Here is a 27,496-nt window from a genome sequence, read left to right on the forward strand (position 1 = left end):
ATTTGAAAAGGGTCAGAGCCGTTAGCAAGCAAGAGCTGCACAAAAGTGCTATGTCCTTCGGAAGTGGCAGAGATAAGATAATCTTGAGAGCTAGCGTCAGTCGCGCTGAAATCATAACCGAGATCTTTGAGAGCATGAAAGAGCATTATGGGAATATCTGACGATTTAAAATATTGGTTTATAGCATTTAAAAATGCACCACGTATGTCTTCCAGAGGGTATATGGATGAGTCAAGCAAATATCGGACCACAGCCGACCGCTCCCCTGCTATTGCTGCGTCTAGTGGGCTTCCGTTGTCATCGTCCCGGGCATGGCCGTCTGCTCCAGCTTCGATCAAAGCCTGAACAATATGCAGATGTCCGAATTCTATAGCACAATGTAAGGGTGTCTCCGCAAGCGAGTTTCGGGCGTTGATGTTTGCGCCCCTAGATAACATGAGCTCCACAAGGTCTAGGTTACCCCCAATTGCGAATCGGTGCAGCAATGTAGTACAACAGTAAAACTGAGATACATCGGACGGAAATTTCTGAAAATAGTCGAAAATATGGGAGGACTTCCAATGCCGAGTGTGCTTCCAGTCTGCCCGAGAATACTTATGGGGCGTGCATTGGAGCCATTGAGCTAAAAGCTGGGGTGTCAGAAGCTGGGCATATCGCTTCGCGGTACGAATAATGGCGGCCAATGACTTAATCTCCATAAATTCACCTATCCAGATGATAAGCTCTGCAGGGATAAAGTCGAGACTCGTTGTTGAACTCGTTGCGGATATGCTTGAGTTCGTTGACAGGTTATTGAAAAGTAGTGTGCATATATAGCCTGTGTTGATGTGCTGATCCCTAGACCAAAGAGGATATATCGCTTCTATTCGGCCAGCCGACGGAGAGAGAGATATGTCCCAACAGTCTGGTTGAGAAGGGGGTGGAGGGTGGTGCAAGAGTTGAAGTGGTAGCTTGTAAGTCTATATATCCCTGGTAGCATGGTATACATTTGTGTTCGGCAAATCTATTTTACTGCGCCGGCAACTGCCGATGGATGGAGGGATGAGATCAATGACAACTCTCTCTTTCATTGCTCTCAAAGAGATATTCTTGATTGTGAACAATATGTGATTAGATAGTCTGGTTTCACATAACGCCCTTGCCGATTGCTCCCACAATAAGAAAGATATCCACCTAGGAAATATCCTAGTCGACTTTCCGAAGCCGATAGATACGCTTTCCACGCCGGAATTGTACCTGGGATATGGGGATCCAGGGTCGGAGCTCGTTATTCGCGACGAAGGCAAGGCTCCATCAAACAGCGTGCCTGCTAAGGCTTCCTTTGAGGCCTGGTTTGGCGTAGATAGTGAAGAATTTCCGTTCAGCCAGGAGAGGATCTCTTTGTGTGATTCTGGAGTGTCTTTCAATCCATACAGAAACTCCGATACTCGTCAGAAACCCCAGTCTTCCTTCGGCCACCAAAGACCAGGTTCTCAGGCAAGCCACTCTCCTTAACCTCAGACATATGGACAATTGTCTGTACCATATGGGAGAATCCCGGCACACGGCCTCTGTTCAAGGTCTTCCTTCCATCCAATGACTGGATCACAGTGGGAGGTTGAAGTTTTCGGCATTCTACCTTCCGAGTGGTGGAAAAAGTGTGACAAAAGATCGAAGTCGTTCAACGAAGAGAGTGGTTTGAAGCTGGACCGAAAATATGCATACAAGGGTACTATGCGCAACGTCTGGGAAGTGAGATTCAATCATAGCATACAAGAGCCACAGCAGGGCAGTTGATGCAGTCAGAATGGATGAAGGGCTGGGGATTGCCGGCTTTGGAAGAGAGCTTGAGGATTACAAAGGCAGATCTGGAAGACAAAGAGGCAGGTCCCTAGACAAAGACAAGACACGTTGTGAACCTTAATATCATCAATGAAGCCCATTCTCTCCTTTCTGATCGGTGGAGCAGACAGCCTTTTTTGGGCGTTTACCTCAACCTAGAGTGCTATGGCATGAACAATGGCGGTACGATCGATCGTAACGTTGGCTCTCCTGGGATTGCCTACAATGACATGGCAATAATCAATCTCGGCCTTTTCATGCGCAGGCCACATACACACACGCTGCATAGTGGCTGATAGCGGTTCGAAATAGAGTATTCATGCATAGTAAGTCCGAAGACCTTGTTGAGGATCTCACATTGTTGCTGAGAGAACCTTCGGATCTATTGAGAAACAGCACTTATCATAACCCCAGTAAACGTATTACTCTACTCAGTCTCTTGAACATCTGCCTACAACCATATTCAGTTATCATGTTGTAGATAGTACCCACCTACCTAGGTAGTAGTTGTTCCTTAGAGGCTTTATATGTACTGAGCGCGATAAGATAACAGCTGGATCAGCGACACGCAGTGTATGCTCACATTATACCCAACACTTCTTGGGAAAGAAACGATACAGCCACAATTATGATACCTTGATATATGTCTCAAGTTAATGCTTTAAATATCTCCAGATGTGTACATACACAGCATTAAATGGTGTAGTATAGTGAGTTGTAGTTAAGCAGAACGAACGGTGTTATGTAAAGAGCCAAGCCGTCCGGGGCGCGCTAACCCGATTAAGCCAATCGTCTCATAAATTTTCGGAAGCGAAATCGCAAGCAACTCCTGCATCCCAGTCGTCGTTGGTCTGTCCAGCGACCTTGTTGTGATTTATTCATCATCTGTGAAATATTCCGATACACCTAATCGGTGGCGAGGAATTCTTCAACAATTTTATTCCCCGCAATGGCGCAGAACTATGCCGCGTCCAAGAAGCGGCGCCGTGAGCCGGTCAATGTCGACACCAAATTGGTCGAGATCTATGAGGACCTCGCTAATGAGAAGGATGAGATCAGATTGAAGGCTGCCCAAGCCCTGGTATCTCAGTTCACTTCCGACAAGAACCCCGCCGATGAGCAAATCAAGAAGGCCTTGCAGAGACTCTTCCGTGGTCTCTGCAGTAGTCGCAAAGCTGCTAGAATTGGCTTCTCTATTGCATTGACTGAGATCCTCTCTCAGGTCTTTGGAGCTCCTCGCGACTCGTCGGAGCTGAATATCTCGACTGTTATGAACATCTGGGAGTCGCAGTCTAATGCTTCTGGTGGTGAATCCGGTCAGGTAAAACATATTCCCAACTAGGTTTTACATGTTATTATATAAAGCAATGCTTATTCTGTATTACAGGAACAAAGAGACCACCATTTCGGTCGTCTGTTTGGTGCTGAGGCCATCATCAAATCTTCTGTTCTCTTCAAGCCCAATGCTCCATTCAACGAGTGGACCAAGCTCCTGAACCTGGTGCTGGATTTGGCTAAGAAGAAGCCCTGGATCCGGGAGGAATGCGGCTGGATCATCTATCGCTGCGTTTACGAACTCGCGGCCCAGAAAGCCGATGTCAAGTTCCTTGATTCCGCTTTGGAGCAGCTGTACTCGAACGAGCTTGCACGCACCCCAGAGGGAGTGGCCATTTGGCTCGCTGCCAAGGACCTGTTCCCGAATGCGAAGTTCCCCAGCAAGGTCTGGAAGCACGACGATCCTCTGGACGCAAAGGAGAGAAACCAGCTGGCCAAGGTCATGAAGGAGTCTTCCTCTGCTGATTCCGAAGGTGAAAGCGGAACCAAGGCGAAATCCTCTGGAGTGTGGAACTCGAAGCTGCACTTCGCCTGGGATACTGTTATTAGCAGGCTTGCCGATGCTCCGACAAAGGAAAGCAAGTCGAAGGGTTCCTCGTCTCGTATCAGCTTCGCTGACTTCTGGACGGAAGTTGTCGACAGTGAGTCTTCTCCCTCAGTTGTGGTGTTTACTATCTAACAAATCTGTCTAGACGGTCTTTTCGCCGCTTCATCCTCAGAAGAACGCAAATACTGGGGCTTCCTTTTGTTCAACAAGGTCATCAACGAGTCTCCCCTGAAATTGGCTTCCCTGGTATTCACCAAGAACCTCGTCAGGTGCCTGATGAACCAGCTTGCTGTCGAGGACAGATATCTCCACCGCATGGCCGTAAAGGCCGCAAAGTCTGTCCAAGCGCGCGTGTCCAAGGAGCCCGAGTTCGCCGCCGCTTCTGTCCGTGGTCTCATGGGCTCAACGGGGTCTGTGAATTTCGACCAGGCCACTAAGACGAAGACCGTGGAGAAGATTGTCAGTGAAGCCAACTTGGACGCTCTGAAGCAGATTGTTCCGCTCTTTGAGTCGCTCATTGCATCTCCGGGAACGACTGACAGCAAGGCTGCTGCGTCAAGTCGTCAGTTCTTGGCTGGTCTGTTCCTGTCCATCGTTCGCGCCCGGGCTTCGGCCAGTGACGACGAGGATGGCATGCAGAAGGTTCTCGAGAAGATCCTCTTTGCTTTCGTTCGATTCGCCTACTTCAAGCCCAAGGAAGAAGGTCGCGACCAGTCCGTCACTCCCCCTGTGACGGAGCAGACGCAGGAGCTCTTCCGGAGCCGCATCAACTCGTGTATCAACAGTCTCATCGCTACGCAAAAGTACGCGGGCGTTCCGTATGTCGTTGTGCGCCACATCCGTGACGCAGTCAAGTCCGAAGAGCACGGAAAGTTCATCATCAACATGGACGATACTATCCAGGACGCAGTGAAGAACGCCTTCAAGTCGCTGAAGAAGCTCGCCAGTTTGGTAAGTCTATCGTCGGTCTAACGATCATTCATTACTAATCCACTGTAGGAGAAAGGTGACAAGGCCAGCATTGATGCCTTCAAGCTCCTGTACTCTTTGACGATCCTCCAAGTGTACAACGGCGACGCCGATGCCGCCTCCATGCTGGAGGAACTCGACTTCTGCTACACCAAGATCTTCGGCGACAAGAAGTCCAAGAAGGAGGAAACCTCGGATGCTTCTGACGCTCTGGTGGAAATTCTGCTGAGTTTCGCTTCCAAGCAATCCCAGCTTTTCCGCCGCATGAGTGAACAGGTCTTTGGTGCTTTCGCAGACAGCATTACAGAGAACGGCCTGGAGTCGTTGACCTCGGTATGTCCAGACATTCACTCCTTGATGATACCTATTAACATCCCGTCCCAGATCCTGGAAGCGAAAGAAAGTCTTGCCGGCCAGCAAGAGATGTTCGACCAGCAAGACGACGAAGGCGACGAGGACATGATGGACGTCGACGGAGAAGACGACAGCGACGTTGAAGTTGTGGACGCCGCTGGCTCCGACGACGACGAGGATGACGAAGAAGAAGACGACGACGACGAAGACGAATCCAGCGGCAACGACGAAGAAGAAGCCCTCTTCGAAGCCAAGCTCGCCGAAGCGCTGGGCACACACCGCGCCGACAAAGACCTCAACGAGGAAGACTCCGAAGGCTCCGACGCAGACATGAACGACGACGAGATGGAAGAAATCGACACGCAACTCGTGAAGGTATTCAAAGCGCGTCGCGACGCCCTCGGCCAGAAGAAAGACAAAAAGGACGCCAAAGAAAACATGATCAACTTCAAAAACCGCGTTCTCGACCTCCTCGAAATCTACGTCAAGAAATGCCACTCGAAGCTCCTGGCCCTCGATCTCCTCCTGCCATTGCTGCGCCTGACCCGCCGCTCCACCGTCAAGCAGATCTCCAATAAAGCCGCCAACGTGCTCCGCGAATACACCAAGCACTGCAAGGGCGCGGCGCTGCCGAAGCTGGACGAGACAGAGCCCGTCTGGGAGCTGTTGAAGTCGATCCATACGGAGGCGACGCATAGTGGGCCGCCGGCGCATGCGTCGGCGTGCAGTCAGGCTAGTCTGTTGGTGGTGAAGACGCTGGTGGCGCATGATAAGGAGACGATTGCGGGAGTGGTGGATGTTTATGGCGAGACGAGAAAGGCGCAGCTGCTCAGCAAGAAGTGTCATGTGCAGCCGTCGTTCTTCACGGACTGGAATAATTGGTGTGTGTCGAGCAGTAAGCAGATTAAGAATTAGCTGCTACTGCTGCTCACTACTTACTGTATATATGGCTATTTAGTAGTCTCTACTAACTCATATTGATCATTGGGACCAGTCCCAATAGCAACTACTACTTAGTATGTAATATATACACAACCTCCCTCATTTTATAAACAGTAGACTGGCATCATGGTATACCCATTACTACTTACTACCCCTGGATAAAATTAAAAACCCTTGATATACCGATGTCCATCCGTAACCTCCACCACCTCAAACTTCATGCCCACCTCGACCCTCCCCTCCTGCCTGGGCGCACTCAACATTCCGAAACAAGGCTTGAACTTGATCCCCTCATCCACACGCCTATACTTCATAAGCGTATCCCACGGCTGCCGCGCATTCTTAACCGCCGTATCAGGATCAACATTCGGAACCTGACACCTAGCGCACCTAGCCACGACATCCAGCTCCACCTTCTGCTTGTTGTTATTATCACCACCTACAATCCTCACAACCTTCCACGAATCTTCCTCCCACGGCACATCCCCAGTGACCACAATATTCGGCCTGAACCTCTCAATGGTGATCGCTTCATTCCCACCATTCACCAACCGGCCATTCAACTCCTCAATCGACGCCGCAGAGGCAATCAGCACGGGATGCACATCCGGGAAATAAGTATCCTGTTCTCTACCCAGGATCTCGGGGGCGCCATTCCCACGCAGAATCCGGCGCTCGGGACCCTTGTACACTAATTTGACCTCACGGCCGAGGAATTCACTGAAAAGGGCATTGACTTCGGGTCCGTACGCATACGCATCTGTTACGGTGTCCCAGATAGTAACGTGTTCGAGGGTGGTGTGCTGCGCTAGCCAGTCCGCGGTGGGTTCTGTGGGAAGGGAGATTTCCTGGTCCTTGGAGAAGGAAGGGATAGAGATGATGAGTTGGGAGGAGTCCGGGGAGAGGGCTGTTGTGATGAGGGTCATGCGCGAGTCTTGCCGGATGGTGAGGAATTGGTTGGTTTTGGCGTCGATGAACATCCAGCGGCGGTCGAGGGAGAGGCCATGCTTGTGGAGAGTGGTGTGGGGGAGACGGATGCCGCGACAGGATTTAATGGGGTAGATGTAGAGGGAGTGGATGGTGGTGGGTTTGGGGTGGTGATGGCGGAGGAGATTGAGCTTGTGTTTGAGGGTGTGGGTGGCTTTGGGGGAGAGGAGGAGGGGGAGAAGGAGGATGGTGAGGGTGGTGAGGAGGAGGAGAGTGGGTGTCTCCATTGTGTTTTGGTGTTGTTCAATGGCGTGTGGTTTGTTAGGGATTGTTTGGTGCATTCATTGCTGCGTGAGAGTGTGGAGAGGAAGTTGAAAGAGGGAGAATTGACTCATTGAGACAAAGAAAGTTGAGATGAGAGATAAGAGCGATAAGATAACCGCAATATCCGCAACTGCCATTTTAATTCCGCAGCAACATACGCGCTAAGCAACGGCCGCATAGCTCAAGTTGAACTTACTTCCTCTTGATGGCGCGCCATTTGATGTGGCGATGAAATATTATCTAAGTTGGTTCTATCCCCTGCACAATACAATACCAGTCATTAAATGATGGTGGTTATATACCGACACTCCTTATGCCCAAAAGTATGCGGCGCCGGGCGTGATGCGATGGTAATCCACCAGACGCCAACACGTTCAATGATGCGAACATAGCCAAAATTACAGTACTCAAATAGACCACTAGTAAGCCCGAAGATGCTAAGAGTCATGACTCCAACCATAAAAAAAGCAATCATATACTAGAAACGCTATGTTGCTGCTCACTCCAGCTAATCACAAGAGCCTTGATTAGCGCGACGGCTACCTCCTTGCCCGTCTCTATGTCCTCATCCAAGCATGACGCAGGCACATGGAAGAAGGTAACATTGCGATCCTCGCCCGCCTGGTACGCCAAGGCCAAGCTGGTGTACAGGATGAACTCGCAAAGATAACGTCCGGCATCTGTGGAGATTCGCGCATCGGTTTCTGGAGGGCAAAAAGACTTCCATGCTGCTAGGAAATCATTGTCTGGTGGACGGGGACTAAGGTGTTTCTTCTCCGAGGCGTGTCCCTCTGAAGGGCCAGCCTTAAGCACCAGTGGCAAGTCGAGCTCCCTCCACAGCTTCTCGCCATCCTCGTACCCTGATCTACCTTTGATGTCGGACATCAGATACCCATCGCGATGAGCCTGCGTCTCCACAGAATAGTAATTCCTCATTGCTGCGATGCCAATGTGTATGACAATGTCTGGCCGTCGGCCTTCGTGCGTCTTGGCATAGTCATCGAGAATGACCGGGAGGGCCGTCCGCACCGTAGAATACGCAACGGGTATGGGGGAGGGATGAACATTTATCGAAACCCGACGAGGTGTAGCATCAGATCCTTCTGAAGATGCCGGTGAGAAGTGGAATGAGGGTGGTAGGGATGAGGCAATCAGATAAGAGGCGTTCACTAGATTAGACTTGAACGGCTGTAGAACATGTGAGTTGCGGTACTGAGACACCAACATAGAGACAGAAAGCTTACCCCAAAGCCTGTGACAAGGACCGAGATCTCATCCTGATCTGTGCCAGATGCCGGCGGATTCCCAGGTATCTGTGCCGTGAGTGACGACACACCGTGGCCGTAGTCTCCCATGATAAGCACTAGCTATCTCTACAGAGTATCAAGAAAGAATGTCGGGGGATCAATAATAGCCAGTCAACGACAAACAAGAGCGGTAAAGCAGGTAGAGGACTATTCGGCCAGCCTCCAAGCCACCAAAGTCCAAGAAGTCAATCGAGGCGATGAGGTTGTAGAGAGAAACAGCAGAGCCAGTTTGGGGGTCTTCATGGGAGCTTTCCCCGCATAGTCTTGGCGTCACGAGATAAGCCTTCGTCGCATCGTGTGCTTCTCGCCGGCCGCAGTCTCGTTTCCTGGTTCTTCCGTGATTCCTTTGGTTTTCACTGTCATTCCTTTCGAGATGAGATGATGAGAGAGTCTGCAAACTCACTCCGAAACACCGTCTTCAGCTGTCTGGCATGCCAACAATCTCCCATGACTTTCCGGACATGGACCGGTCGCGGTTGATCACCCGCACTTAGTTTCTGTTTGCTCTGAATGGTCCTGCTCTGGGCTGACGTGTGTGACTAAGATAGACTCATGATGATACCCTCACGAGAACACAGACGCAACAGACAACCAGCAATATCCTCCGATCCTGAAGTTAGCTTTCTGGTCAGCAAGTCTTGATCCAGCGAAGATTTGGGGGCTGTGTCACTTTCAGGTGTTCAGACATCCCCCGCGATACGCCAATACGGAGTCCGAAACCGGCTTAGCGTGTCCCCGGATGGAGGCGAACGAATAACCGAACGGACAAATCGAAGCATCCTCAGCGCAAGGCGAAGGATGGATGGATTATGAAGGATGTTTAACTAACTAGATGACAACAAGTCACCGTCTCACATGAAACACAGCCGCGACTTATGCTTCCGATGGAGCAGGCTAGAATAGATGCTGAAATCTGTGTCGTATTCCGTCGCAAAAGCGAACGGATACGAATTGACGGGGGTTTTCCCAACCGACATTCCTCCTTGGGTAACCTTTGTGTCAATCACAACTCGGCGAAAGGGAGACCCGATATCCATCCCTCGTTCTGAGTCGTCCAGATGGTTCATTCCTTCCGGCCCACCCTTTCGCTGTCAATGAGCGGCTTTGCATTTCACACCCGATCATCCCGTCGTATCAAGCGTATTCGATAATCCATCTCCATAGACAAAGGATGGAGTGGAGAAAAGCCAACTGAGAACTCGGTTGTTTCAAAGTATATATATTTCTATAAGTAATCTGGCTATGCCCAACGCCGACTTCGACCTTGACTCCCTCTTTTTCATGATTTCCACCGCGCCTTTTGCTACTACCCATTCCGGCAATGGCATTCATCACGGAGGTGCTCGATAATCAACACCTCTTGCAAGGTGTTATACTGGCCATAGTCTTGGTCTTCGTCTCGAGCTTCTACCATGAGCTAGCGGATAGTTTCCCGTACAAAAATATTCCCCTAGTTGGCAAAAGCAAGTGGGAGATCACAAACACAAAAGCCAAGCACCGATTTGTTACGTCTGCAAAGGAGCTTTTCGCCGAGGGTTTCAGTCAGGTATGGGTTAAAGTACCCTGCCAACGCATTAGCGGCGGAAGCTAATATCCTTGCAGGGTAGAAAATCGTTCCAGGTCGTCTTCTCCGCTAGGCCAACGATCGTCCTTCATCCAAGTCTAGTGGACGAGGTCAAGAACAACCCACTTCTTGACTTCAATGAGGCCAACAAGAAGGTATAGTACCGCTCAATAGTGCATATGTTTGCGGGAGATTCTGACACATTGGCCAGAGCTTTTTCGGATCCAAGGTCCCAGGATTCGAGCCGTTCGATGGATTAGATCACGAGGGTATCTTCTTAGAAGTGATTAACAAGAAGATTACTCAAGGGCTTGGTAAGGTGGTCTTGTGGGAACAGTATCAAACAGAACGCTGACTCTCCTTCCAGGACAACTCATCACTCCACTTTCAAGAGAGACAGCTACAGTCTTGAATGAAAAGCTTCCCGACACTGGGGGTACGTGACTCACATCCAGGGTGACAGTTGACCTCTCTGACGAGTGATAGAATGGCTCCCCTTCACCTTTGCACAGGAGATTCCCCATATCGTAGCTCGCCTGTCCTCTCTCGTGTTTCTGGGTGAGAAGATTTGCCGTGACAAGCAGTGGTTGGACGTTTCTGTCAACTATACCATCCACGCTTTCGTTGCTGCCCGTGACCTCAGACTCTACCCCTCAATCCTCCGTCCTTTCGTTCACTGGTTCTTGTCGTCGACCCGCAAGACCCGGCAAGATATTCGCGTCGCTTCCGCCATCATCAACCGTGAGGTGGAAAAGCGAAAACTCATCCGAGAAGGCAAGCTCCCTGAAGAGGACCCGCCGAGGACGCACGCAGACACATTGGACTGGTTCGAAGAGGTTGCTGCCGGCCGGCCCATAGACATCGCTGTGTCCCAGGTCGGCCTTTCCTTGGCGGCGATTCACACGACTTCCAACCTCCTCACGAACGTTATCTACGACTTGACAGCCTACCCCGAGCACATTCAACCACTGAGAGACGAGATCGTGGCTGTCGTCAGCGAAGACGGAGGGCTGAAGAAGACCAGCTTGACCAAGATGAAGCTAATGGATAGCGTACTGAAGGAATCCCAGCGAATGCACCCGGCCGGCATTGGTAAGCACTCTCCAGCTTCGCTCCCCAGCCTTTAACGAGGACTCTTAACCTGACATACAAGCATAGCCTTCCTCAACCGCCTCGCTATGGGAGATGTCATGCTCTCCGATGGCACCCGCATCCCCAAAGGCGCCAGCGTAACAGTCTCAGCGCACAACATGGAGGATGAAGCCCTCTACCCGAACGCGAAGACGTACGACGGCTTCCGATTCTACAAGAAGCGTCAAGAACCCGGCAATGAGCACCGGTTCCAGTTCGTGACCACCAGCCCGGAACATCTCGGTTTCGGACACGGCATGCATGCATGCCCGGGACGCTTTTTCGCCTCGAACGAAGTGAAGATTCTCCTCATCCACTTTCTCATGAGATACGACTGGAAGTTCGCAGATGGGCGCTCAACGCGACCGATGAACTTTATGCACGGAACAGAGTCAATTTGCGATCCGACAGTGGGATTCCTATTCAAACCCCGACAGCCAGAGGTTGATCTGTCATGATCCATCTCTTCCTCTCTTCATCAAGCGTGTATATACCAAGTCGACCAGTACCGCGTACTGTGTACATACTAGAATGCCTCTACTCTAGTACCAACCAATCAAAAATACTCTATCAACCAACCAGAAACCGCACACCAGATCAAAACAAATCTAAGACACATCTCAGCAGATCAAGTTGCCTTATGACATGATTATTTTTCTTTTTCCAACGGCGTCTCCACATGCATCCAAGACAAGTCAGTCATATGCAGCGGTGCCACGAAAAAAAACCAGTTCTGAAGCAAGGGATGAATGTGGCGACGCTGACGAGGAAATAATACCGCACCACATCACGTACTACGAAACCGGTTCTCTCTGTTGTGTTCACACACTACATTTTTTGATCCTGTGATTCCATTCGTCATAACTCTATTCTATCCTACCATGTATTCCTATGTAGCACGTTGAGGCAGATATTCGCAAAAATGAACGAAACATGCTCAGATACCATACCATACCTGTGTAGGCGGAACTTGTTCCAGGATCCATGCTGTTTGGCTGTTTGTTTTTGTCTTACCCGTATTTCCTAACTAGGTAAGCAGTAAGCATGAACATGGACATGAACATGAACCACTGCACTGCATTATCTGCAGATGCAGATGCAGGTTGCAGGTGGCCAGACCGCTTACGTAGGTAGCTACTAACTAGTTGTTTAGTATTGAGTAACTTACGTTGGCACAAATAGTGGGTGCATAGCGCAGATGCAACATCCACGGTAAGGAGCTTGCGGTGTAGAAGCCGAACCATGGAAGATTCTAAGTTAGTATGTAGGTAGTTGGATATGGTGTGGGAAGTACCAACCTGAGAAGCGTTATCCATCCCGAACTAAATAACTATTGTAGATAGCTACTACTACTGGGTACGGAGTAGCTAATTGACATGATAGAGTAACCTGGAAGTTGAAGTACGCACATACGTATCCTATAATACCTTACTATAGAATCAAATCAATCAAGTATACTCAGTACTTGTGTGAATAACAGTTTGATCTACTAATCCCCTCTCATAAAGGAAGAATCTAACTAGTCCAAAACTGCCTTCCGTTCCCTAATCTAGGAGAGACCACGAACCATGGATCTAGTAGATTCAAGCTTAATTCTGGTTCACCTACTACCTACCAGTAACCACAGTAAAACCTAACTCCTGCTGGTTCCCGGTCCTAAACTAGCTAGCTAGCTGGCTAGCTTTTCCTGGCTGTTACTTTGCTACTAAAGTTACTTTCTTAATAGCCCTATGACAATAAACAATTAAAGTAGCATACAGTATAAGCAGAAGCAAGTAAGTCGCGCGCCAGTGCATGTGTGTTTAGTATCTGGCGTACTCACGGATATGTCGAGCATGATTATCTTGTTCTTTCATGTTGGGTTCATTGGAATGTACATATACTTGATACTCCGTAGTTTGTTCGGTGTTCGTTTAGGTACTGCATGGTATGGAAATCTACTTATAGATAGTATGGATGAAAAGCTACAGGCTGCTTACTATATGGACTGTGTGTCTCTTGGGGATCAAGTAGACAGTATATTATACATTTTCACAGTAGTGGTCTGTTGTTGGTAGAGGTATAATTTGTTTATTTTGTTGAAAAGTGAGTGGCTGGGGTTGCCCCAAGTACCAAGTTGTTGATTGAAAATTGATGTTTATGCTGCATATTAGCGGCAGGTTGATAAAAATTCATATTACTATGGTACCATCATGCAATTTCAGGAAGTCGGGATTTAGTTGGGTCCGTGGTAACTGCTGATATCCACTTTGATCAATATCTTAATGTGTCCCACTGTATTGATTCCATAGTATCCGTAGTATGGAGTATCAACTACTTACTAGTTGAGCGCAATACCAATTGACTACCCCATAAAAGGCAACAACTCCATAATTCTCTACTAAATATAACACTGTGTGTGCTATAATTATACTATCAACAGTGCTTTCTGAATTTTTTCTGTTCATGTGGACTGTAGACTCCATCCCCAGCCATCTGAATTACTATTTCCAGGTTCTGTTGATGGAGTGAGTCCACACTAAGAATGGTAGGTTAGTAGCAGTACTACTAGTTAGCATAGTGTGTAACTAGGATTTAGCCAGGAACAAATGGAAAGTTCCCCGGCGCAGGGCGCTAGTAATTCAATAACAGGCGATGCGCGGCGCTGACTGGCGGGAACTGAGGCCAATACAGTCACTTACCAGACGCGCGGATCCGCGTGTCAGACGCGTTAGGGTCGCGTTTACCCCGCCTTGACGCGTTTGGGGGGCGGCCGATAAGCGGATTGATTCATGATTGACATGAATGTGCTTCAATAGAGAGTAATGAGGTGCCCGGTCTTTGTTTGCAGGCTAATTTTTCTTTCATGTAGAAGGGGGATACAACATTGAAGCGTTTGTAGAGAAAGAGGTCTACGGGGTATATAGCAATGGATGGGGGCCACTTTGTGGATTGAGGTCGTATACGGAGTTCCATGACTCTGACTTTCCTCCGTTCGATCATTCTCGGGCCGCCCGCGAGGCGGTTTGAGTCGTGGCTTCAATTCCATGCCCAAGCTGGGCGAGATGCTACTGGCTGATGGGCAGGTGGTGCTAATGCATGCCCAGTGCGTCGGGGTTCGATTCGCTCAGGCGGTGGAGAACCGCTTCTGCAGGTGACTGGAGTTCATGACCGTGAAATCACTTTGATCGAAGGTACTCGAGGCCACCTTGCTGAAGCACCGATGGGACGCCCCCAAATTCCTGGTTCGCCAACATTTGTTGATTTGGGGGGAAGGCCGGGGGAAAGAAGGAATTTTCAATTCTTTTTTTTAATTCATTATTTTCCTACTTGCACCTCTCCCCAGCCACCGGGATGGTTCTGATCACACGGTCCGCTATGGTGGAAGTCGGTCTCGCTCGCTAGAGAACGTTGCGTGTAGATCGATGGGGCCACAGATGAAAAAGGATCAGGTAGGTCTTTTTCTTCCTTCTCTTGCCATTGAGGTGAAGTTGCTGCTTAGTGTGCCGGTGCTACCGGGTGAACGGGAATTGTGATGAATCTCAAGGCAATGGAGAGAAATAATTGGAGAACATGGTTAATGGTCAAGTGAGCCATCTGCACTGGGTCTGCATTGAGGACACCTCCTCGGTACCCTTGCAGTTGAGGGAAAGGGGAAGGGAACGCAACGTTGCAAGTATAGTAACTCATGGATGGACGAGGCACAGCCCAGTCTGATTTGATCTAGACTGGAGAGCTAAGCTATTACTGTTCTGGATCACTGGTGCTGCAGCCCGTGCAAAAGGTACGGCAGACTGATGAGTCTAGTGTCCCCATATCAGAGATTACTTATGATGATTCTGGACTATCTCGTTGGGGCCACTGGGGCGACCCCATCAGGATGGCTGCGATTTGTCGACGGGCTGCAGGCGTGAATCCTCTGCCCGTCCCGAGGGATCGTTGGGCAACGCGGTGAGGCGGTTAGAGGGATGCACTTACTATGGACCAGCCCCCAAGAATGGGAGAACGTGAGAAAAGGTGTGTAAGTGAGTTTGACGGCCAATGTGTGGATGCTCGAAGGTTCTTGATCTGATTAGGGAGGAAAGAAGAGTACTACACTATACATCGGTAGTCTCTTTTTCCGGTTGAGCCAACATTGGCCAGAAAACAGTAAAAAAAGGCAGGAAGAAAAAAAAAAAAGAAAAGAAAAGATGGGAGAAATAAAATTGGGGGAAGGATTCTGAAAAGAAAAATTAAAATAACCAAAAGAAAAAGCTGCATAAAAAAATGAAAAAGAAGGCAGAGAATGCAGCTGAGTGGCTCACGAGGAAGTGCAGCATATCGACGTTCTCCGCATTCCTGAGCAGTCGCGATTCCATTGCCCTGCTGGATTTTCCTTTTTTTTTTTTTTTCCCCATTTTTTGATCAATTCATTTTCTTCAGGTTTGAATGATCTCTGCTATGATGGCAATTGTGCACCTGTGGCATTTGGGAATGAACAATGTTGGGAGAGTGTCATCCCCGACCTGCTAACATCATCAAATAACGATCTCGATTAGCGAGAATAGGAAAGGCGTCCCTGTGAACAGCGCACCGGCGAGGCCACTTGGTGCCCTGATGGGCTTTGACGTGGTGATCTCCGGGCCTGCTGGAAAACTCAAGGTGGAGCCAGAGGGAAAGTAGGTGACTAGTTCGTGAGATTGCCGCTACCCAAAAGGCGCTGTTAACAGTTAGTTGGTTAGCAAGTTAGCAAGTTAGCAGTTCGATGCTGGGAGTTTTAGTGAGTGTTCGCGGCTTTCTTGCGCCTACCGCTTCCCTTTGCTCGCTCTCTCTGTGACCCCCTCGGCTGTCTCATCCTCTCTCTCTCTCGCAACTCTTTCTATTACTCTTCTTTTCTCCCTCCCTCCCTCCCCCCCGTTTCTTTCCTTTCCCTCCGTTACTCACCTACATCCACCCCCTTCTTTCTCGACAGCCACGTTGTCGCTTCTCCTTTTTTCTCCGATCGAGCTTGTCGCTCGTCATCGACCATCCCTTCCGTTTCCTTTGCCTTTTCTTTTGTGTTGGTCTGGCGTGTTCGTGTGCCAATGTCGGCTCCCCATCTTCTATAGTTCCCTCCGCTGGGGTACCCGTTCGATGTGATCCTCTCGCAATTCCCCCCCAAACCAAAAAGCGCATCGCTGCACAACATCGTTGCGCGTCACATCGAAAACCATACGAATTCGATCGCTTTCGCCCATCCGACCACTCACACCTCGACGTGTTTTTCCTTTTCCTTGTTTTGTTCCCCTGACCTCCTGTTACGACTGACGACCCCCCCATAAACCCTAAGCGCGCCTTGTCGACGACCCTTTTGCGGAGATCGATCACAGACGTTGCACCATTGACTGAAACGGATTTCTTTTACTTCTATTGCTTGTTCTTGGATTACCCTTCCCCCTTGCTCTTCCATAGTTGAGTTTGGTGGTTTTCTGTGGATAGCGTGTGCGCGCTTCACTCGAGTTGGGAACAATACCGTGCGATCCAGGCTATCTCCGTCCGCGCTTAACTTGGAACATCAGGCACCAGCTCTCGCATCGCGCTCGAGGTTCGCGACATGACAGTGGTTTAGGGAAGCTGCACCAAATTGTCAAGATAACGCACTTACCTAGGAACCACTCGTCTCGTCTTAGCTAGCAAACCATCGTTGAACCGTTACGGGAACCTTGCACATCATGGCTTGTCGACCACAGGGTCTATCGCGCACCCTGCCGAAGAACTTCACCTTTTCTTCGTCAGGCGAACCTCGTACACCAGAGCGCGTCTCACATCACCTAGATGTGCCGCCGCCTCCCCCTCGTCATTCCAGTTGCCGCTTACGGAGGTCCCGCGTCCGTTCGGGCACCGATGTCTTTGCGCAGGCCGAATATGACCTCAGCACGTTCAACCCGAATTCATCCGATGTCCCTATACCCTCGATTGAAGTCCCATCTTACGACGCTTTCGCGGGTCCCTCGTGTCCAGCATTTCCCTCCCGCGATGACCGTTACTTAGCGCCGCCCCGGGATCGCCTGGCCATGAAAACCCCTCCAGCTCAGATTCGCCCCGACCCGATCGAGGACAACAATACCGGAGCGTGGTCTCTGGAGGATTCGCAGGCCCTGGGAGAGAGTATTCAACGTCCTAGTTCCGTCTGCTCGCAGGCATCGGACTCATCCGTCTCCTCGATAGAAACGTTCGGCTCCCGGCGCTCAGCGGGTGGAAGCTGTACGAGCATGGAGAGCGATTCATACGACCCGTTCTTCCATCTAGAGCTTCCCCCAAAGACTGCCCCTGAGACGCCCTCTCTGTGCCGAACGCGCAAGAACAAGGCACGGATGCTGCACGCCAAGGAACGATGGACCCTGGACATGGACAACCATCTATGGAACATTTACCAGCTCTACATCCAAGACCCTACCATTACCCCTTTCAAAATGACTCCGGGCAGCATTCCGCCGCTGGGAGTCACTCACCGCGTCGCCCGGGAGGCCAAGCGGACGTGGGAGAGAAGGCGCTTTAGGCTCGACCGACAGTTTCCCTTCACGCTCTCCTACCAGCGTCCATCTAGCAACTCTACTCCCACTCCCAAGGTCGATGCGGGAAAGCCTACCTGGCCCAAGTCAGAAGCATCGACGCGGCGCAGGCTGAAGCTTTTGTGTCGAAAGAAGTTCTCGATTGCTCCCCACTACCAAAGAATGATGCAATCTCGCAGCCCGACGCCCTTCCTGGACTTGCTGTCTCAGCCTTCTGGGGAGCCTTCCAACAGCTGCGCCGCCTATGCGACGCGCGATCTGGGTGTGTCTCTCGTCTCCAGCTCTGTCCCTGGGCCTCTGGCTCAGTTGGCAGCGGAAGACTCTTCGCCTCCGGAGATGAGCAATGAATGGTTCAATAATCCCATACTCAGTGCGTCTCACCCAGTTATACCGGAGCCACCCACAATACATCCCGGTAGTGCCCATAAACAGGAGCCAGTGCCACGACTAGGGTCGCCATTTACATACAATACCTGGGGACCAACTGCCTCGAGAAAGCGACCCCAGCGTCATACCCCCAGGGCTCGACGAGAAACCATCCATGTGACGGGCTCCCGGCTACGTTCTCCGCCCCGCATGGAGCCTTTCCCGAACGTCGACAATCCTCACCACCTGGCTTCTTATGTGGCCACTACCAGCGAATCGCCAGCGGAACAAGATACGCGGGTGCAGCTAGAAGACCTTGTTCGTCAGGGAAAGCTCAATGATTTAGGGCAGCATCGGATACGCATTCGCAACCGTGGAGCCACAATAAGTTCAGTGAACCACAAAGGTCTCGACCAGTTGTTCTCCCCACCGTCGTCCTCCTCTCGGAACGACGAAGATACCATGATCGGAAAACCCATGGCTAATCCGATGCTGAATCTCGGCGGCGACAGTATCAAGCGTCTGGGCTCCCCTTTCAAAGTAGAAACGCCCAAACGAGCCCAGCCGTCACCTCGGCGCATTCGACATGCGCCGTCGCTCTCGGATCCTTTCGCAAGCGGGCTTCTGCCACAGTTTAAGCCGACCAGTCCGAATAGTGAATCGCGGAACGAAGAAATGACTAGTCGGCTCCCGTACGATCCGACGGAGCCAGGCATCTCCGATGCGGAGCGCATTCGGAGGCAAATCCTGAACATGCCATTCTCGAGGCAATAGGTTGCGCATCGCATTATTAGAAGTCTGTTTCACCATGTGTCAACATCACATCGATCTACTACACTAATGACCGGGATGATTTACCGTGATCTTGATCGCATTTTGATCAAAGGATATAATGACAGAAATGGCAGTCACGAATTGATGATCTTGTTTTACACCTTGGTTCTCTCTCGCGCTGAGCCATTGCATTTGTTGAGGAGCAGCATTGCATGATTGGCACGAGAGAAGAGACCACAATGACGAAAAACCAAAAAAAGTGCTTGAAGTTTGCTTCTACATGCATACGATGCTTTTTCAGCGGTTCAGCTGTACACCACGGTGCTTATAAGGTGTACGAGCCAAGCTCCCAACCGCGACTCATTTAACCGAACTGAACCGTCGTTTTCTACACAGTGTTCTTGTTCTCCTCTCTACTCTTGACTCATACAGCATTGTTTGTCGGGACACTCTCCGAAGCATTTGTGGAACCGGAAACGATAAAGGACCTTCCCTGCCACGGAAGGGTGTTTCGCAGACACTGTTGATGGTCATCCACACTCTCTGATTTTCCTTATTCTTTCATCTCAACATACCGAACCCCATTCACTCTTTGAACAAACATCGACAGTCTTACAGACATTGCCAGAAACACCAAAAACCGAAAAACTACAAAACAAACCGACCCTAACAATACCCACTATCTTTCAATTTCTTTTCATCTCTTGATCTATCTCTTTCTCATCTCTTACCGTTGATTTGGATACTCAACCTTACCGTGCGATCCGTCTTTGATCTTGATGAACCTTTGGCATGCACAATTTAGCATGCGCAGTGATGATTGGAATGGAGAGACGCCGCTATTGAATGAATGACTCATAGATGAAACGAATCCGCACGACTTGGCAGCTGCTTAGTGACGACGTCTTATGGAAAGCGCCCCATTGTCTTTGCAGCGTTTAGCTTTCACTTTCAGCTTTTGTCTTCAGTTTCAGCCTTGCTTTAACTGACATTTTTTTTTCGAACTTGCTACATGTTCGTCCTACTTACTTACCATTATCTACATTGTTGTCTGTCTATCTGTTTGGCATGTCTTGCTCCAGTCAAGCATGTTCTTGTTGTTGGCTTTCAACTTATCTACATCTCTCATTATGTCTCTTACTATCTCTATTTCTCAATGAATACATTTCTCCTTTCCTTCTTTATTACAGTATGTAAAAGTATTTTGATCTTTGTGATTGCATTGTAGCCCTCTCTGTTTTTTATATCGTGATACGAATTCGGTCTAGGCTGATCTTCTACTAGCAGTGAATGGTGACACGTGATGGATGGAATCAAAGCATCCATGATAAGCATAACTGTTAACAGAACCATTGATTACTACCCCAGCATGATATCATCTGACCTATCCATGCTAGACTCTGTATCTCCTGAACAGATACCAACAATACCAACAATTTACTGTCTGGTTCTTTTTTGTGATTAGTTACCTGTAGATTACTTACTCATCCTAGTTTGATTTAAACTCGATGCCAAGACATCTAGTAGATAGTAACCCTAAACCAACTACTGCAAATACGACTACTTAGTATGAATACGGGCAATGTATGTAGTAATTACCATATGTACCATTCACGACCAAAGGCCACACAAGACTATAAATAGTAGACAAAGAGAACAAGATTGATATCAAGAACATATGTAAGTATGTGTGAAACGAAACGACAACCCAAACGCCAACGCTGCGACTAAGACAAGACAAGACAAGAAAAAGACAGGAGGGGGTATAAAGTGCGTACGTGTCACGTGCATCGTCGAAAGGGGATTGATTATTAGTGAAGAGGACAAAGAGGTGAGGAGGTGGGTGAGGGGGAGGGGTGTTGTAAAGGGAACAAAGCTGATGAAAAAGAAGAAAAAGAAAGCCACTGAACCGCAAATGTAGAAAAAGAGAGAAAGAAAGGATAAAGAAGCATCTAAACTAACACTTCTCCAACCGCTTCCTTCTCTCCGCATAAATGGCTTCTAATTTCCGAATCTGCAGTCCAAGACCCTTCTTCTCTGCATTAGCGAAGAGCCAAGTCTCCATTCTCTCGCGAAGATGTCTCATTGAATTCGTCACAGGGAGGATAGGTTTGTTCTCGCTTGTCATGGCGGCAGGGTTATGACCTTCGCGTTCCATTCGAGCCCATCGCTCCTCGCCGGGGTTGAGCAGGAGGTCGAACACATCGTTCCAGATATCACGCTCCCAGTACCGTTTTAGAGACTCGCGGATTCGGTACGTCTTTGTCTCGGGGGAATTGCCGCTGGGAATTGACTCGAGGTACTTCCCGAAGAGCATAACGTGTATGGTGCCTGCGAGGCCATAGAGATCGATTTGGTGTGTCCAGGGTCGTTTCTCGCGGATCTCGTTGCACTCGTGCTTGCCCGTTTCCCAGTCGGCGACGAATTGGACAGATGGTTGGAAGGCTTGCATGTCGATACCGCGACCGAAGTCGATGAGGGAGAGACCCTTGTTGCGCCAGCCGTGGAGGCCCCGTGGCGAGTAGTGGATTTCGCGTGGGTCTGCGGTGATCTCGTCTCCCAAGTCGATCAGGGATGGGGGTGGTACGGGCTTGTCATCGAGACGGATGAGGCAATTATCGGCTTTGATGTCGCCATGTAAGATGCCGCAGCTGTGCAGGGCTTCAACGGTGCGGAAGAGCTCCACTGTGAAGAACATGGCCAGGGCCTCGTCGATTCCGCCTTCACCATTGGTGTTGGGTGAAATCGGCTCGTTACGGATGAGGTTCACAAGATCGAGCAGTGTTCCTTGACCACGGTAATCTTCCACCAGGATGCTTTCCCCTTTGTAGACGTGAAGCTCGTGTGCGCGAATGATACTTTCAGTGGCGCGTGAGTATTCTGGAAGCCGACTCAATCGTTCGTTTGCCGTGCGGATCATGTAGAACTCCCACTCGTTGGGCGGTCCTACCTCCAGCTTAATCGCTTCAAAGCCGTAACGGGGTGTGTCGTATCGGATTGGACTAGGGTTGTGGGAATCTCTGCTGTTGGAGTCGGTTTCATCGTCGGAAGGTAGACTGTCGATGCTTTCTGCGAAATAGACGGGCGCATAAGCACCGGCTCCGAGCTCACGCCTAATGATGTAGCTTCTCTCGGCACCCGGAAGCTCAAGGATGGGAACATCGAAGGATGCCTCGTCCCCGCTTCTGGAACGCTTCGGGCTCGTCTTGAGGTATCGCTGGATTTCAGGGCCATAGTGGGTGTCCATGTCCGGGTGGCCGTGGTAGCCAGGGTACGATGCCAGCGGTGGCTGCAATGACCGAAGAATCGTGTTACGAATCCCCCTGGCGGTGGGGTTGCACTGTTCATCATTGATGACTGCTCCTGTCCGAGTAATTTCCTTCAAGGGGCTTAATTTGAAGCTTGTTCGAAACTTCTCCATTGTGGGGCTCAAAGCAACGTCTTCAGGAATATCAGGGAAGTTGTCATCGTGATGAGGAGTGGCAGGAAGCAATGGGCTCGACAACAACAAGTTCCCCATTGGGGGTTTGGACGGCGTCTTCGCATTATAGAGGCTGTTCCTTGCTGCCGTCATTGACAGTGAGTGTTCGGTCTGTTCAACGATGGGTGTCATAAAGGGCAGGCGATTCTGAGCCATCACTGCGGGGTCTCGATAAGGGCCATAAGGGGGATTGTAATCTTCAGGCATTTGTGGGACAAACCGCTGCCTTTCGCCATTTTCATCTGCATCATGGAATTGCTCTGTGTTATCCTCTCTGCCATGGTATGTGGAGTCGTCAGGCATAGCAGGTGAATGAGCAGCGCCCAGGTCCGGCACATCACACGCCGAGAACTGAGTCCACTCTCCATCTGCCACGCTCTCAGCGCGAGTGTTATCTTCGAACCCATCCTCGTCACCTTCGACAAACGATTTGTGAAAGGTTGTGTCATCATCACCGAAGTCGCTTGATGCAGCAGACATGCGGCCAGTGACCGTACTTTCTCCGGCACTCGTATAATCATCGTCATCAAAGTCACTACTCTCCGCTGCATTCTCAGTCTCTGCTTTAAGTGGCTGGTTGAAAATACTATAGATCTCGTCTGTTGCGGCCCGGGTGTGGATGGTCATGGTTGGCTCTGCAGTACTCTTGCGGCGAATCTTGCCTCCAGTGGGCGAATCAAATTTCATTTTGACTTCAATTCGATTAGTACACAAAGACGACGAATGAAAGAGCATTAAGTAAGATACTTACTTGTTTGTGTCTCTCCTTTCACTTCACGAAGCTTCAACTTCCGCGCTTTGTTGGTTTTGCTTTCCTGGATAGGGTTTCCCCGTTCTGGCTCGTGAGTCTCTGCATCTTTGACGGTCAACTTCTGCTTGAACTGTTGTGGCAGATCATTCTCAAGGCCATGCTCAAGAGGATTCTCAGAGGGGATCTCCACAGAAGCCGCATTGCCTGAGATCTGCTTGAGGGGCTCTTTATGAGCCCGCCAGTTCTTGTCCGTCCAGCCACGACTGATGGCTCTAAGTTCCTCGAAGCTCACTTCATGGTTCGGGTTTTTGTAGTCAGGGTATACTGCTTCAAGGTTGACGAAGACGCGCTCCCGTCTTCCTGTACGTGGGTTAATCGCTTCCCTTACGCGATGCTCTGGAACATGTTTCGATTGCAATGCTTCTTTTGCCTGTAAATTTGAATTTGACTGAATACATAAATCGTAAACCAATGCGGTTCATGCCACCAATTAGTCCTGTGATCGTAAATATACGGAAATCAGAAAGAGTAGGTAAATTAAACCTCTGGACTTACCTCATCCCTGAAAATCGTCATCTTCTGTGCCGGTGCCGGCTTCTTCCCTGCCTTCAAAGTCTCTCCCGCCCATGGCTTCGCCTCAACCTTGTTCTCCTTCCGTCGTTCATGCATTGATCCAATGCTGTCCCACCCTTGTGCCGGCGCACTGACAGCTGGTTGGCTGGGGGAATCGGCATCGGAGAAGATCGCCATCTTCGGCTTGCCGGATTTCGTCTTCGGGGCAGCGCTGCGCGCGGGTGCTGGTTGCTGGGCCTGGGGATCGGCGTCTGCGGGAGAAGCAGCCGAAGCGAAAGGGTCGACCTTGGCAGCCAACGCTGGGCGCACAGCCGGCAGCGCAGGCGATGAGGGGCCATTGTCCTGTGTGTGATTTTCGTAGCGGTGCTGGAACTCGCTGTATTTGCGCACAAGTCGTTCGGCGGGGCGCGCTTCCTTGTCAATGCCAAGGCGGTACACCTCGTCGGCCTGCGTCCATCTTCCTGCACTTTCCAGCCAGGCCGCAAATTCTTCATAGTACAACGCAAGTCCTTCTCCAATGCGGTGGCGCGCTAGGAATGCGAATGTCTCGCGCGGCGAGTCTGAGAAGAGTCTGATGTAGTGCAGCCACAGGCGTAGATAACGAGGGTCGTTCCTATAATGAGGGGAGTTGAGAAAGGATTTCACGGCGCGCTCCAGGAGGGGCAGAAGGCCAGATTCTTGTGTAGCCTGGGCAGTTGGGTAGGCATTCAGCGTCCATTTCACATATCGGTCGTAGATATCCAGCGGGTCATCGGATTCTCCTATAGCTTGCAATTCTGTTTCGTATTCCTGGCGGGTGGCATCATTTACTGTGCGGGTATCATTAGGCGACGGTGTAGCCAGAATATCGGTAGACTCCCGTGGAGAGAAGATTCGAGCCAACTCTCTTGCTGACCGGCCTCCGGGTAGCGACTGAATGTTCTCCTTCTGGCCTTCGATGATGTCGAAGTTGACATGGTCTTCGTTGGCCGCCATTGCGGCGACAGGTAGAGATGAAAAGGTGAATCAGAACGAGTGCGTGGAGGGTGGCTACTGATCGGTCGTAGTAAGTTTGCGGTGACAGCGGTGAAGATGGGCACGATGGTGGGCTGGCGAGATGAAGCGAAGGGCGACTCGAGAAGATTGAATTGACTCGAATGGGATTGACCGACTTGGGCAGTTTATCGATAAACAGCCACTAGTCCCACTCGGGCTCGTTACCCCGACGACCAGTCACATGGGCACTAGCCCATATCGGGTAATATTCGCTGCCAGTATCTAAAGCTGCAGCAGATATGCTTGACGCTTTTATGAGTACAATCTAGGTCTTTTTGAGAGATACTGTGAAGATAGTTGGCAATTCATACCCCGATACACATTGGTACCCTCTATTCTACTCGACCTAACACGTGGTGGTCACAATCAAGCAGTCGCCTCAACCAAGCAATTCCGCTCCGCGTCGACCGCGTCAAACCGCCGGGCCGATCCTGCTGTCTTTCACGGCCCACCACCGCCCTGCCATCCCACCATTCCTGAACGACTGGCCAGATCGGGTGACTTCATAGTCATCGAAGTGCGTCAGATAAGCTGTGATGCCTCCTCGCGGTACCCGGAAAGCAGCGTCAACTGCAGTGGCGACTGAGCCGCCACGCTCGCCCGAACCGGGAGGCAACAAGCGCAAGCCAGACGAAACTCAGGAACTGAACTCCCCGCTAAGAAGATCGAAGCGCGTCAAATCCGTTGAAGGTCTCGGAACGCAGTCGCCGTCCGGAAAAGCCGCTGCGCACACAGCACCTACCGAACCTGCCGCCGGAAGCCCCAAGACGACGCCGAGGAAATCTCGTGGTGGCCGGGTCGTTTCGGTGAAGAAGGAGGTTGAGGAGGAAGAGACGGTCTCGGTCGAAGCAGACCTTGTCGACGAGGGTGAGGGTGAGGTCAAGGACGAAGAAGCGGATGAGAAACCGAAGGTGAAGGCCAAAGTTACGAGGAAAAGAAAGACCAAGGAAGAGATCGAGATGGTACCATTGAGGGCGCGCACACAGGGTCTGCGCATGTGCGTGGGCGCTCATGTCAGCGCTGCCAAAGGTTAGCATCTACTACTTACAACTGTCCTTGAAATGATGCTGACGATGCTGTGTTACAGGTGTCTTCAACGCGGTTCACAACAGCATGCACATCGGGTATGTCCACTCACATCATCTGTGTCAGCCACCACTAATCCCTCCCAGCGGCAACGCCTTTGCCCTATTCCTCAAGTCCCAGCGGAAATGGGACAATCCAGCACTTCAAGATGATCATCGCGACCAATTCCGCAACCTCTGCGTAGAGCACAAATATGACGGCGCAAAGTGAGCTTCCCGAATACACCACCGAGCCAACCCATAATCTAACTATACTAGACACATCCTCCCCCACGGCTCCTACCTTGTAAACCTCGCTCAAGAAGACAAAGCCAAAGCCAAGCAAGCATACGACGCATTCCTAGACGACCTCCGCCGCTGCGAAGCCCTAGGAATTACCCTCTACAACTTCCAGTACATCCCCCATCCCCACGCTATCCCCTCCATCTCACTACCCCCAAACTAACCACCCACCAAAAAAATAGCCCCGGCAGCGCCAACCAAACCAGCCACTCCTCGGCCATAACCCGGCTCGCAACAGCCCTAACCAACGCCCTCGAAGCCACCAGCACCGTAACCCCAGTCCTCGAAACCATGTGCGGCCACGGCAGCACGATAGGCGGCTACCTACACGAATTCCGCGACATCCTCTCCCAAATCCCACAGAAACACCACCACCGCATCGGCATCTGCATCGACACATGCCACAGCTTCGCAGCAGGCTACGACCTCGTAACCCCCTCGGGCTTCGCCTCCTTCATGCAAGAATTCTCCGACGTCATCGGCATCCAATACCTCCGCGCCCTCCACCTGAACGACTCCAAAGCCCCTCAGGGCAGTAAACGCGACCTACACGCCAACATCGGCACAGGATTTCTAGGCCTCCGCGCCTTCCATAACATCATGAACGAGCCACGATTCCAGGGATTACCCATGATATTGGAGACACCGATCGATAGGCCTGCGAATGAAGTAGAGGCGGAGGCAGAAGATGCACCATCTTCTAAATCCAAGAAAAAGAAACCCAATTCAGCGGCGTCGTCGTCTTCGAAGCTAGTCCCCGATCATAATGTCTGGGCGCGCGAAATCGCGCTGCTTGAGTCCCTGATCGGGATGGATCCGGAGGGGGAGGAGTTCCGGGCCTTGGAGGCTAAGTTGTCGGAGGAAGGAAGGGAGATGCGCGAGAAGCAGATGGAGCAGTATGAGCGGAAACTGGAGGCGGAGGCAAAGAAGAAGGAGAAGGAGAAGGCGAAGAAGGAGAAGGGGCAGAAGACGTTGATGGAGATGATGAACGGGGGTGGGAAGACGAAGAATGCGAAAAATGCAAAGGGGAAGAAGGGGAAGGAGGTGGAAAAGGATGAGAGTGATGGGGAAGGGAGTGATGAGGAGGGGTGTCAGAGTTGTTCGGAGTAGGGTTACTTATGTATCAGTGCTACGTAGGGAGGAACAAAATGAATCAATCAATGTATATACGAATGGAAGAATCTGGGAGTCATTTTGGTATAGTATTGGAGTAGAGTTGTGGTCCACGCTGGACCAGGCTACATCAACATCGGGTCTTACGTAGACTGCAATGCGATTAAAGCTCAATTAGAGCTAAGAGATAGATAACATGGTATCACTCGATAAATCACTGTCTATACCAGACATCGTCTGCCAATATGTGCGGGACGCCCAATGTACTCCAGACATGCCGACTAGGCATGCTGATCAGAACCGCCG

The 27,496-nt window shown here is 50.5% G+C and overlaps 7 protein-coding genes across 7 annotated transcripts; 4 read left to right on the forward strand and 3 right to left on the reverse strand.

Annotated features, from left to right (window-relative positions):
* Window positions 1–2,770: 2,770 nt before the first annotated feature.
* ASPBRDRAFT_113074 (DNA-directed DNA polymerase POL5) lies at window positions 2,771–5,941 on the forward strand (the record flags this gene model as incomplete). Its single annotated transcript, XM_067616717.1, has 5 exons — window positions 2,771–3,142; window positions 3,209–3,797; window positions 3,849–4,654; window positions 4,703–5,005; window positions 5,057–5,941. 5 exons carry the CDS (start codon window positions 2,771–2,773, stop codon window positions 5,939–5,941), a joined length of 2,955 nt encoding a protein of 984 aa, XP_067484841.1.
* A 191-nt stretch (window positions 5,942–6,132) lies between these two features.
* On the reverse strand, window positions 6,133–7,182 carry ASPBRDRAFT_112701 (MOSC domain-containing protein; the record flags this gene model as incomplete). The annotated part of the gene is made up of 1 exon (XM_067616682.1): window positions 6,133–7,182. The coding sequence occupies one exon, from the start codon at window positions 7,180–7,182 to the stop codon at window positions 6,133–6,135; it is 1,050 nt and encodes a 349-aa protein (XP_067484842.1).
* A 316-nt stretch (window positions 7,183–7,498) lies between these two features.
* ASPBRDRAFT_61137 (putative pyroglutamyl peptidase type I) lies at window positions 7,499–9,014 on the reverse strand. Its single transcript, XM_067628282.1, has 2 exons — window positions 8,464–9,014; window positions 7,499–8,407 (listed from the first exon to the last, which is right to left on the reverse strand). Exons 1-2 carry the CDS (start codon window positions 8,572–8,574, stop codon window positions 7,691–7,693), a joined length of 828 nt encoding a protein of 275 aa, XP_067484843.1. The 5' UTR covers window positions 8,575–9,014; the 3' UTR covers window positions 7,499–7,690.
* An 833-nt stretch (window positions 9,015–9,847) lies between these two features.
* On the forward strand, window positions 9,848–11,679 carry ASPBRDRAFT_50458 (cytochrome P450; the record flags this gene model as incomplete). Its single annotated transcript, XM_067626548.1, has 6 exons — window positions 9,848–10,072; window positions 10,129–10,245; window positions 10,302–10,404; window positions 10,458–10,526; window positions 10,577–11,182; window positions 11,249–11,679. 6 exons carry the CDS (start codon window positions 9,848–9,850, stop codon window positions 11,677–11,679), a joined length of 1,551 nt encoding a protein of 516 aa, XP_067484844.1.
* Window positions 11,680–16,890: 5,211 nt separating this feature from the next.
* On the forward strand, window positions 16,891–18,870 carry ASPBRDRAFT_114195 (uncharacterized protein; the record flags this gene model as incomplete). The annotated part of the gene is made up of 1 exon (XM_067616799.1): window positions 16,891–18,870. The coding sequence occupies one exon, from the start codon at window positions 16,891–16,893 to the stop codon at window positions 18,868–18,870; it is 1,980 nt and encodes a 659-aa protein (XP_067484845.1).
* A 1,957-nt stretch (window positions 18,871–20,827) lies between these two features.
* On the reverse strand, window positions 20,828–24,650 carry ASPBRDRAFT_25251 (putative checkpoint protein kinase (SldA); the record flags this gene model as incomplete). The annotated part of the gene is made up of 3 exons (XM_067622155.1): window positions 20,828–23,043; window positions 23,103–23,550; window positions 23,658–24,650. The coding sequence occupies 3 exons, from the start codon at window positions 24,648–24,650 to the stop codon at window positions 20,828–20,830; spliced, it is 3,657 nt and encodes a 1,218-aa protein (XP_067484846.1).
* Window positions 24,651–24,979: 329 nt separating this feature from the next.
* On the forward strand, window positions 24,980–27,337 carry ASPBRDRAFT_36812 (DNA-(apurinic or apyrimidinic site) lyase APN1). Its single transcript, XM_067623581.1, has 5 exons — window positions 24,980–25,739; window positions 25,798–25,834; window positions 25,883–26,002; window positions 26,054–26,188; window positions 26,260–27,337. The coding sequence occupies exons 1-5, from the start codon at window positions 25,247–25,249 to the stop codon at window positions 27,185–27,187; spliced, it is 1,713 nt and encodes a 570-aa protein (XP_067484847.1). The 5' UTR covers window positions 24,980–25,246; the 3' UTR covers window positions 27,188–27,337.
* The last annotated feature ends 159 nt before the right edge of the window (window positions 27,338–27,496 follow it).

The sequence above is a fragment of the Aspergillus brasiliensis genome (genome assembly GCF_001889945.1).
Source record: "Aspergillus brasiliensis CBS 101740 unplaced genomic scaffold ASPBRscaffold_1, whole genome shotgun sequence".
Lineage (NCBI taxonomy): Eukaryota > Fungi > Ascomycota > Eurotiomycetes > Eurotiales > Aspergillaceae > Aspergillus > Aspergillus brasiliensis.